The sequence below is a fragment of the Diplotaxodon limnothrissa genome, linkage group LG14 (genome assembly GCF_057381915.1).
Source record: "Diplotaxodon limnothrissa isolate DT_005_m linkage group LG14, D_limnothrissa_male_GT1.1, whole genome shotgun sequence".
Taxonomy (NCBI): Eukaryota; Metazoa; Chordata; class Actinopteri; order Cichliformes; family Cichlidae; genus Diplotaxodon; species Diplotaxodon limnothrissa.
The window spans coordinates 40,255,408-40,267,778 of NC_140609.1; the positions used below are offsets into that span (position 1 = coordinate 40,255,408).

At 46.1% G+C, this 12,371-nt stretch overlaps 1 protein-coding gene across 1 annotated transcript in view; it reads right to left on the bottom strand.

The window, feature by feature from the left end:
• Nucleotides 1-8,342: 8,342 nt before the first annotated feature.
• The window catches only part of LOC146619507 (uncharacterized), a 37,485-nt gene continuing 33,456 nt past the window's right edge, over nt 8,343-12,371 (bottom strand). The window contains exon 4 of the mRNA XM_085370998.1: nt 8,343-9,065. Coding sequence (XP_085227124.1) covers nt 9,043-9,065 — 23 coding nt within the window. The 3' untranslated portion in view covers nt 8,343-9,042. The remainder of the gene's footprint in view (nt 9,066-12,371) is intronic.

Consider the following 12,371-nt stretch of genomic DNA (forward strand, 5'->3'; position numbering starts at 1 on the left):
TTCCACATGCAGTGAAAGCTACTTGAATAATCTGCTTATAGTTGTTATTGGTGTTTTGAGGAACACATGTGTAAAACACAATGTGTATAACATTCTTGCTTTGTGCTCGTACTTCAAGTATTTCCTTTTTGATTTTTTGGGTTGATTTGTGTGATGACAGATAATGAATAACAATATATCTAAACTGTGTAGTAGTAATATGAGAAATCAGTAATCTGAGAAATGTAATTTCTCACCCTGACCGGTTGAGGCAGATGGCCGCCCCTCCCTGAGCCTGGTTCTGCCGGTGGTTTCTTCCTGTTAAAAGGGAGTTTTTCCTTCCCACTGTTGCTCATAGGGGGTCATATGATTGTTGGGTTTTTCTCTGTATGTATTATTGTAAGGTTTAACTTATTATGTAAAGTGCCTTAAGGTGGCTATTGTTGTGATTAAGCACTGAATAAATAATGTCTAAAACTAAAGTTGCTACTTGAGGTGGTGTGTGAATGACATTTTGAAAAATTTAAATTGTGTGTGGAAAGAAATTTCTTGTAGTTAAGCAAATACTTCAATGAACTCATTTTGTTTGGTAATGGAATAGGATTTAATTTTATCAGAAATCCATACAGTAATTGTTGCTGTGGATCACGGGGTGCAGAGTGGGGGTCACCCAGAGTCATAATCCAGTGAAATATCTGTGTCACCTCTTACAGTTTTCCTGCAATCTGAGCTCAAAGATGAGAATATATAGAGTACAGTAGAGTAAATTGGGTAAATTCTACTATCAATTTTCTCAAAAACTGTACAGTAATTTTTGCTGTGGATCACAGGGTGAAGAGTGGAGATGGCCTTGATTCAGAATCCAGTGAAATATCTGTGTCACCTCTTACAGTTTTCCTGTAATCTGAGGTCAAAGATGAGGACAATAAAAGTACAGTTGAGTAAATTGGGTAAATTTTATTGTTAATTTTCTCTGAATCATACAGTAATTTGGGCTGTGGATCACAGGGGGGAAAGTGGAGATACACTAAAACTGGGAGTGGATTGTGAAGTAAAATAGTGTCAGGACACAAAACACTGCGTTTCTAAGCCAGTCTTCACCCATACCGTAATATGCGTAAGAGTAGTGCAACCACATTCTCGGTGCGGCTGGCGGAGCGGCTAGCTTGACTGTGACTTCGTAAGTGAGGGCTCACTTGACCGCAGTAACAGGAGAGAGAGGAGAAGAGGCATCTGTGCAGCGTAAACACAGAATAAATCCAGCTTTGTGTCTTTTTCATTGTAGCTGAAGTCCGGTGTTCTGGGAATCCATCCTACCTGGCCTGGGACAAACTGCGTTCCTTCTCAGCTCAACACAAAACGAGTAATATTTTCTCTGAATGTGGGACGATTCCGTTTTGTACAGGACGGTTGGCAACTCTACTAACTGACCTTATGAATAAAATAAAGTTCACTATCAGTGACATCATAGCACCACCCAGCTGTATAGAAACTCCGTCATGCTAGCTCACGCAGTACGAGTTATTGTAACTGACGGTAAAAAGTCAGCACAACAAAATAAACTCCACCTAAACTTGGTTTATATCTGACCCAGATAGACTGCAGGTCATAACTTCTTACCCGAAGTTCAGTTCACCTGACACTCGGACTGGCGGCCGCCTCGGGTCTCTCCTCCTCCTCCTGCCTCCCCTTCCCTCATCCACCTGTTGCCTCAGTGGAAGCTCCGCCACAGCCACCACCAAACAACGGAGTTATTGTTACACATCGACCAGCATCTGGCCAATCCACCACCTCTCACTGTTTATACCGTTACAAAAATAAAATAAAATAAAAAAAATCATTGACCCATAAAAACGAAAAATCACAGTCCAGCTATGGTCGTGCCATCAGTTAACCCTTTGTGTGCCAGCTGCAGCGTGCCCGGGGTTGCCGACCCCTGATATTACCATATTGTGTGTGTATAACCTCTTTTTAAGTTTTGTGGATATGATACATGGTTATGCTGAGGACATGTCGGCCAGTTTCCACTGGAAATGCCTTTTGGTTAAACTGTCAGCGAGGAGTTTGCATTTGCACTGTTATGTTTTTATATAACTTTAATGCAGATAAAAAACAGCTGCTTGTTTAAGTGAAAATACACTGATGTTTTTTTTTGCACTAATAAAGTTGTGGCGTTGTAAAGTATTTTGTCTCGTGTCAGTTATATCGTTATCGCAAATTTTCAAATGTATATCGTGATATACGTGATATAAATATAGTGCGCATGCGCCAACCAGCGTGCAGCCTGTTACAGTCGCTCCTGCTTTTCTCTTAGTTTAGCTCTTTTTTCTTACGTATTCTTTTTTTTTCTGACTTGTATTTTCCTCCGTTTTCTATCTCTTACTCAATCATGTGGATTGAGAGAGTTTTTGTTCTTCTGGTGGCCGTGGAACTGTTACTTTTATCATGGAACGGGACCGCGGCACATCTCCTACACGCACGGACTGTTTACTCCAGAGATCAGCTGATCGCCCTGATGCCGGCCGGCTCGCTGGCCAGGCCCGCAGAAGTGCCCGCAGAAGTACCAGCTGAAATTTGGAGGAAAACACATCGGGGATGCAGAGGTCAAGGACAGAAGAGAAGAAAAAAGGTGACGGTGAGACAGCGGAGGCTCGAAGCGAGGAGGAGGTTTAAACCGTGTCTGCCGTCTATCGTGATGGGAAATGTGCGATCGTTGGCAAGTAAAATCGACGAGCTCTCAGCACTGGTACGGAGTCAGAGGGAATACCGAGAGTGTAGCCTGATGTGTTTCACCGAATCATGGCTGCACCAGGTCATTCCCGATGAGAATGCTTCCGTGGAAGGCTTCCACACTGTTCGGGCGGACAGGGACAGCATCGCTAGCGGTAAGCGTAAAGGAGGTGGGCTTGCTGTTTTAGTTAACAACCGGTGGTGTAACCCTGCCAACATAACAATCAAAGAAAGGATTTGTTGCCCGGACACTGAACTGTGTGCTGTTGGACTCAGGCCGTATTATTTACCCAGGGAATTCTCTCACGTCATCTTGGTGGCTGTTTATGTTCCCCCCTCTGCTAACCCCACAGCTGCATGTGACACTATCCACTCTGCCATAGCTCGGCTACAGACTCAGCACCCGAGTGCCTTTATTGTGATCTCGGGTGACTTCAACCATGTATCACTGGACAATACACTACCAACATTCAAACAATATGTGGACTGTCCCACCAGGGGAGAGAAAACTTTAGACTTACTGTATGCTAACGTCAAGGATGCATACAGCTCCTCCTCCCTCCCCCCACTTGGTAGGTCAGATCATAACCTGATTCACCTCACCCCCCGCTATGTGCCAATTGTGAGGAGGGAACCTGTGACCACCAGGACTGTTAGGAGGTGGTCAGAGGAGGCAATAGCGGAACTACAGGGCTGTTTCGAGGTGACCGACTGGGAAACACTCTGTGAGCCTCACGCCGAGGACATCAATGGGCTTACTGAGTGTATCACAGACTACATAACTTTCTGCACCGACTCCATTGTTCCAGCTCAGACTGTTCATTGTTACCCAAATAACAAGCCGTGGGTGACTAAGGACATCAAAGCCCTCCTCAACAACAAGAAGAGGGCTTTCAGAGGGGGCAACAAAGAGGAGGTGAGGAAGATCCAGGTGTTACTAAAGGACAAGATCAGAGAGGCTAAGGACAATTACAGGAGGAAGCTGGAGTGGAAACTCCAGCAGAACAGCATGAGAGAGGTGTGGAGGGGCATGAAGACCATCACTGGATTCAGGCCAACCAACAGCAGGGGAGCTGAGGGAGGTGAGAATAGAGCCGACGAGTTGAATCTGTTTTTCAATAGATTCGACACCACAGTGTCTGCTCCCACCCCCACAACCTCACCTGCAGTCAGCCTGGAATCCAGAGCCACACCACTGTGCCAGCCTCTCTCTTCACATGTTGCCTCCTGTGAGATTCCTGACACCCCTCCCCCACCCATCACCTTCACTCAATACCAGGTTGAGATGCAAATGAGGAGACTTCACTCAGGCAAGTCTGCTGGACCAGACGGAGTGAGTCCCCTTGTCCTCAAGACCTGTGCCCCCCAGCTGTGTGGAGTCTTTCATAAACTGTTTATGCTGAGTCTGAGTCTGCAGAGGGTCCCGGTGATGTGGAAGACATCATGCCTCGTCCCTGTACCAAAGACGCCTCGTCCCAGTGGCCCCCAGGATTACAGGCCCGTGGCACTGACCTCCCACATCATGAAGACCCTGGAAAGGCTCATCCTGGACCAGCTGCGACCCATAGTAAGACCACATCTGGATCCCCTTCAGTTCGCTTATCAGCCTCGTCTCGGAACAGAGGACGCCATCATCTACCTGCTCAATCGTGTCTACACCCATCTGGACCAGCCGGCGAGCACTGTGAGGGTCATGTTTTTTGACTTTTCCAGTGCTTTCAACACCATCAGGCCGACCCTCCTGGGTGATAAGTTAGCAGCGATGCAGGTGGATGCTTCTCTGGTGTCCTGGATTGTTGATTACCTGACAGGAAGACCACAATATGTACGTCTCCCACAGTGTGTGTCTGACAAGGTGATTAGCAACACAGGGGCACCACAGGGGACTGTCCTCTCCCCCTTCCTCTTCACCCTCTACACCACAGACTTCAGCCACTGCACAGAGACCTGCCATCTTCAGAAGTTTTCTGATGACTCTGCGGTGGTTGGATGCATCAGCAGGGATGATGAGACAGAGTACCGGGCTGTGGTCGACTCCTTTGTCACGTGGTGTGAGCAGAATCATCTGCAGCTCAACGTGGCAAAGACCAAGGAACTGATCGTGGACTTCAGGAAGACCAGGAAACACTTGACCCCTGTTTCAATCCAGGGGGTCAGTGTTGACATTGTGGAGGACTATAAATACCTTGGAATACACATTGACAATAAACTGGACTGGGCTAAAAACACCACAGCACTTTACAGGAAGGGCCAGAGTCGTCTCTATTTTTTGAGGCGACTGAGGTCCTTCAACATCTGCCAGAAAATGCTGAGGATTTTCTATGAGTCTGTTGTGGCCAGTGCGATCCTCTATGCTGTTGCATGCTGGGGGAGCAGGCTGAGGGTCGCAGATGCCAACAGACTTAATAAACTGATCCGTAAGGCCAGCAATGTTGTGGGGATGGAGCTGGACTCCCTCAAGGTGGTGTCGGAGAGGCGGATGCTGTCCAAGATAAAGACAATGTTGGATAACACCTCCCACCCACTCCATGACATGCTGGTCAGTCACAGGAGCTCGTTCAGTGAGAGACTGAGATTACCGAAAAGCACCACTGAACGACACAGGAAATCATTCCTGCCTGTGGCCATCTCCCTGTACAACGCATCCACTTAACACACTGTTTGCTGCTACAACTACACATGTTTCTTTTCCAACTATTTATTTATAAGTGACTTATGTATGTATGTATGTATATATATGTATATATTGTACTATTCTTAGTTAGCGTATTGTCTGTCTTGTCTTAATGTTGGTTTAAAATGGAGCACTGTAACAAAAAATAATTTCCCCCAGGGATCAATAAAGTATTCTGATTCTGATTCTGATAAATATTTTTGGCCATGTCCCCCTGCTCTAACCTGGACCATTGCCATCTTCCTGTTTCAGGTAAAGCAGGCCCATCACAGAGCCCTGGCATCCCCGCCCACCGCCTGTTTGACCCGATGCACCTGAGGTCAGTCAGATCCACACCTCCAGACTCACTAACAGCTTCCTCCCCTGGGCCATCAGACTGCTAACAAACCCCACCCCTCTCCACCCACCCACGAATCATCACTCAGGCCACTCAGACTCTATTCGCCTCCAAGTACAACTATTTTGTTTCCTCCTTGATTGTATATATTTACACTGTATGTCATTTATTCCTGCTGTCTGCTATTTCTGTTTTATTCTGGCACAGTTGGCGCAGAGAACCTGGACGATGAACTAAAAAGTTACACCGAGCCTCAGAATAAGATGGTTTATTTTGAACAAGGACTTATGCAAAGCTGCTCTAGCAGAGTCTGAACTAAGAAAGCTAAAGAATTTGTGTCCAAGTACACTTTTAAAAAGCCAGTAAAGCCTCAATTAGTTTCAAACTGTGAATCATGCAAAGCTGCTCCAGACTCCAAGCATGAAAAACTGGCACTGAGCATGAGCAGAAAGGGTTTCTTTAAATAAAACATTCAAATTTGGGTTACGTTATCTGTCTTTAATGAAATGAAGAATAGAATTCATCCAAACTTGAGGACGGCTGCTGGAGCCTGGATGTTAGTCTGTGCGCTGGTGTTACTTTAATCCTAAAAGCAGAGGCCTGTGGGCCCCGTTCATGTAGGTGTTGCTCTGTAATTAGCAGCTGGTGTCTCTGCGTTATAATCCCGATTTGTAATCCGTCTGTTCGGCCTGTTTTTTTCCATCTTTGACCTGAACTCAGAAAAAGACGACTTTAACCACCGAGCTGTTATTCCGACATCGTCTCCATCTGCTATTCAGAGCTGTTCCCAACATGAGCGGTATTATCACACGCCGTCCATTAAGATGTCTTTAAATGACAAAGCAGCAGTTTTCCTCAGGGTGTTTCCGTGTGTGTGTGCGCACGCTCGGCTACTGTACTCCCACATTATAATAACATAATCCCAGAGATTTGGCCTGACAGCGAGACAGTATGCTGCCGATTTTAACTGACAGCGGGGAATTATCATCATCACACACTTCACAGACGGCGAGACATGTGTTATTACTGCTGCCGTGAGCGTCAACGTTTGGCCCGCGGACCTTCACCCGGACACTGGAAGCTCGACTCTCTAATCTCCACCAGTAAACCTTCTACATATATACAGCACACGATTTTCTGCTGCACGGCCCTTGTCTCTTAGCCCCTCCCCTCCACCCTTTGAGACCTATTTGATTTAGGAGTAACAACATCAGGCAAGTCAAATGCTTTTCTTACAAAGGGGATCTATACTGCTGCTCCGACATTCCACTTTCTTTTATAAATGTTGCTCAGATATTGGCTGAAACTCAGCAGGACCAAATCCTCGATGATGAGAGTGAATGGAGCTAAAATGATTTCCTGTTTTAAAACACCAAAGCCTGCATTTTATTGCAGTTATCAGCCATGGAAAATTACATTTATGTCCTTTAGTTTTCCCTCAGAGTGAACCGATTGGATCCTACTGGATAGTGTAGTAGTAAGACTACATGCCTTTGGAGTGGGAGTTGCAAGTTCAATTCCAGCTGTGTGGAGGAGGGGACCACTCTCACGGCTAGAGATTGATGAGGGACATCACGCTACGGCAAGGAGGAGCCAGGACGGCAGGTCAGGGGGGAGACGCCATCACCCCCACCCTGAGAATGGGTATCAAGCCCCAAATGATAGGATCATGAACTAGCCTGTTTCCTGTTGTGTGATGGTATCAGGTCCTGCAAGCCCTCACCTGTTGTGTAGGTACCTGATGAGTTTATATAAAACACATTCATTCTGCTTCTGTTGTTCATGAACAAACATTTTATGATCTGCATTCTTGCTTCATCCTGCGTCTTTGATGTGTGTTGTTCCTGGATTTCAGCCACTATGAGGCCCTTCTGTGTAACTGAGGGAACGTGACAGTTAAACTTTGCCCAACTTCATTAACTAGAACTAAAATGAATATGCTAAATGGCTACTGACAGCATGGACTGCTTTCACTCTACTTGCACAAACATGATGCTTTATTTAAAATGAAGATGTTGCAGAGGTCGCCGAGTCCTTTATAAAGTTTTGAGCCACCTGTGCGACACCAGCGTCCGGCATACGGACGTCCTGGACCGTCCGCAGGGAGCAGCAGCCGCCTGCTGCCAGATAATACACGCAGATCTACTTTAATACAAAGAAATCTCGTATTATTCCACCCGTTACGTAAAAGGATGAGATTATCGATATGCAGATTAACGAGCGCCCAATCATATTTCAGCATATCGCCCCGCCCTCCCCTCAAACCATAGGAGCCTTCAGGCGTGCAGATAAAAATAGAAACCTGCAGTTTAGTTGTTAGATTTTAGTCTTTATTGTACTATTTCTTTTCTTGACAATTTGCTAGCGGACATGTGAAAACTTGGACCAACAAAACATCATTATTATTATTATTATTTTAATTACAGCATAATCGTCGGTAATAGTGAGAAGATGTTTTTAAAAAATAAAAACAAAAGAAGAATTGAAACCAAACGGGAACAAAACAAACAAAAAGAAACAGTTTGACTTTAATATTCAATGATGGATTTTCTTTTTTTTTTTTTTTTTCCTTTGTTTTAAATTCATGTACACAATATAACAGTCTAAAAACATTAAACACACAGAGCTGAAGACATTGCAGTGTTGGTGGGGAAGTGGCAGTCCTTGGGGCGGTTTATATATGGAAGCAACATGGTCCTGCTGTACTGTCAAATATCTACGGGGGGCAAAGATGGGGAGGAAGAAGAAGAGGAGGAGGAAGAGGAGGAGGAGAGGGGGGACTACAAACCAAAATGGCCGTCGATATAAAACTAACAGTCTTTTTCTCTCTCTCTTTTTTTTTTTAATGTAATCCACCAATCAGGAGTCGGCAGAGCTTCGGGAAGAGAAGGGGGAGGAAAGTGGAATGTCTCGATTTTCATTTTTTATTCTTCATTTTCTCTCGTAGACAATATAAAATCTCACAGACAAGCAAAGAAAGGATTAAGAAAAGAAAAAGACTGGATGTTTGTATCGGACAGAGGGGGTGGATGGATGAAGGATGGATGGATGACGGATGGATGGACAAAAAGAAGGGCTTGAATTATTGCTTTCCGAGTAATCATTTTTCTTCTCATCTACATGAATTGCATCTTTCTCTCCGTCTCTCATGTTGGTTTGATAACACGTGATTACTCCATTTATTGGGAGGGATGAAGGGAGAGAGGAGGAGGACGGGGAGGAAATAAGAGGACAAGAAAGTGGAGGAGTTGGGGAGTGGGGGTGGGGCTCAGAGCTCCTTGCTCAGCGAATCCCGGGCAGTTCTAATCCTCTTTGTGTGGCCTCACACGTTTCCCGCCTTTTTGTCTGGTAAATGATAACAGAAGAGATCGAAAAAAAGGATTAAAAAATTGGAAAAAAGAAGAAGCAACAGTCACATAAAAGGGTTAAATGCTGCACGTGTGTTCAGTGGTTTAGTACGAGGAGGTTGGTCTTACAGGACGCACACAGAGCAGAACAACACAACACAACGACAGCTGACGAGGACAACAATGAGTCGTCACATCATGGAGGATCACGTGACAGCTACTCTACCTGTGCTTGTGCTCTTTGTGCTCTTGACCTTGAGGAGGAGATTTGCCCTCTAGTAAATAAACCCGACCACCCACTGCAGCCTGTCTTTGCCTCGCTCACACAGAAAACCCTCCGAGAGCGAGTGAGGGAGGAGAGTCTGTCCAGACCCAGCTTTTCTCTCCCGTTGCTGTCTCAGCTACAGCTAGTGAGAGCTAGAAGCCACTGAGGATCGAGGTCAGAGGTCGAAGCGCTGTGACAAAACCGGTGCCTTAAACGTGATTCGTGTAAAACTAGCAGCAGGAAGCACAGGAGCTTGTGCGATCACGGAGCTGCGTTTTCACGTAATTCCAGTTTGAACCACAAGATGGAGCCGCGAGTCAGCACGGTATCCAATCTGATCCGAATCCAGCACACGTCCGAAAGACGGACTCAGCACATCAAGTCCTGTTTAACGCCTCGAGACGTTTTTCACCGTCGCCACCTCTGCGTTTTGAGACCGGATGTGATGCGTGAGCACACAAACTGAAGCACACTGCAAGCTCATTGGATTAACATCCTTTTCTGAGTCCAACATGGCCGTAATTTACTAAATTAACTCCTTGCTTTATTTTGCCAACATTAAAAGGCTTTTAAAACATTTCTGCATCACTGATTCCCAAAGTGTGAGCTGCAGCTCCCTGCAGAAAGAACGCAGCTTTAAGGCACTTGTGCACTGGCTTCACTTCAGACCCAAAAGATGCGTTTTTATATTATCAATGCAGTGACGGTTACAATAACACTTCATGCACTGAACTTGAGAGTTTCCACAAATTAATCTTCCTGCGTTATCGAAGGCAGTTTGGACTTGCACAGCATCCATATGGGAAATAACAGAAGCCAACTCTGTACTGGCCGGAGAAGAAAGGAGGTTTAAATGCACAAACATGGTAATTCTGTTACTACAGATGTAAAGACATCTGAGTCTTTCTCTAAGAGCTGTGCCACATCATTTATTTGGTTTCCAAACCTCTCACCTTCTCTGCTCATCACACACTGAGCCTTAAAAAGCTGCCAAATTGCTGCAGCATTTTCAGTTGGAAGCTCCACCAGTATGTCAACCAAGCAGCCAGTTAGAGGGCTGGAAACTGAAAGCACAACGCCGAAGTGCCAAAAACAGAGTCGGTGTTAAAATGTGCAACTTTACATCAGAAAGAAGCACGTTTACAGCCTGATACAGACACTGGTCTCACCACCAATTAGGGGTTAGGGGCGTGGCCTCTTTGACTGACAGGTGGACGGTGACACAGGTGGCTGTAGGTGCTAGTGGTCTGCTAGGCTTCACCTCAGCTAACTGGAGTCCCTGAACTGGACCTCTGGGTTGCGTTTGTGATGTTTGAGCCTTTTGGAGTATTTTTAATGGCATCATGTGACCAATAATACGGCTGCTGTGAGGTCATTCATGCTAGCAGACGGTCCATGAAGTCTGAGCTCCAGTTTTGCTGAGTGAAATTTTAGATGCTTCATCCAAAAATCTAAACTAATTATCAGAGCTGAAATTTTCATCTGTTTTGGTATGGCATTTATTTCCATGCTGGTTCTTTGTGCCACCAAATAAAAACCCTTTACTGAGCGTTTCAGCAGAGCCCAGCTGCTGGTGTCGCAGACAGCTCGGCACACTGTCCTAAACGCTGGGCGTTAAACCGAGCTCATTTTAGCAAAAGACTTGGAGCTTCAAAGAGACTCCCCGTGAACGGCACAGCAGCAGCAGGAGGAGCTGCGATCCTCTCTGCGAGCATCTGCCGGGCTGCAAGAGATCAAAGCGAGGCGCTCGCTGGACACCGAGCCTCACGTAGCGCTTGAATGAAGAGGAGGCTGGAAGTGATAAATAATGGAGGAGGAAACAGAGCACCTTCTGGTTCGCAGGCACTTCACCTCCTACTGATCAGCGTCCAGCAGCTCCTGCCGGCTCCCTGGTGGGAACGGGGGAAGTGGTGGGAACAGGAAGGAAAAGAGCAAGTCCACGGAGCAGACCGCCCCCACGTAAAGAAGAGAAAAGGCTCCAAATGTCAGGAGATGCTAAATTTCACCTCCATCGTCACACTTCCTCGTGCCTGTCCTCGATCCTCTCGTGTGTGGGTCAAAACCTACCAAAGCGACTTCAACATCAAATTAGCTCTAACGGGATGTGCCGCAGAGCAGATGATCTGATATTTACATTTTCATACAAGTCCACGAGCAGCCGGCTTCCTCCCGCGCTCGCCACCTGAGTCCCGGTCACCGTTGATGGCTTTTTGCTGCTCATCTGTGCATGAACTCTCTCTCTCTCTGCTGAACACTCGCAGGTGATTCGCTGCTGAGCAAACATCTACTCTACGACTTACTTAAAGGGATTCAGGAAGAACTGCGTTATGTTTACCGAGCGATCGCCCAGAAAAGCTGGCATGCCTATAAATACAGTGCGTGGTTCTGTGCGTGCACCTTTCAACGTACAAGTAAACAGCGTCAGTCAGTGCGTGGGCTGAATATGGAGCTGGTCACGGTTAGCCTAGCTTAGCTTAACGACTGAATGCAGGCGGGGTGAAACTGTAACCTTTCAAACAGCTTTGAACCATCAGTCCCAGCAGCTCGAGTTTGCCGTCGCACCTGTATTTCAGCAGGAGACTGCAGTGAGTCGAGCGCCAGTGTTACAGGGCTGTGGTGATATCAGAGTGTAACGCAAACGGTGACCATAAGCTAGATTTTACCCCGGCTGCGGTGCAGGTCTCTGTCACCACGGAGGCCAGCAGCTGCTTGGATTGGGGCTTCAAACAGCCACCTTCAGCTCTTTAACCTCTTATTGTACAGGTTCAGTAAGAAACATCTGTATTCACTCATCTACCTGCGCTCTCAGGTGTTTGGGCTGCTAGACTATACATCGTCTCTTCTGACCACACTATTAAACTCAGCCAAGTCTTCATGACTCTGCTCCAGGCCAATCTTTCACCAGGACTCTGACCTGCTGTGGAGCTTCATCTGAGTCTAATCACCAAAAAATGTATTACTTAAACTAAATAAATTAGATTCAATTCTTTCAAATCGTGTCTTCTTATTGAATTTCAAAGTTCAAAGGAAATCCTGTTT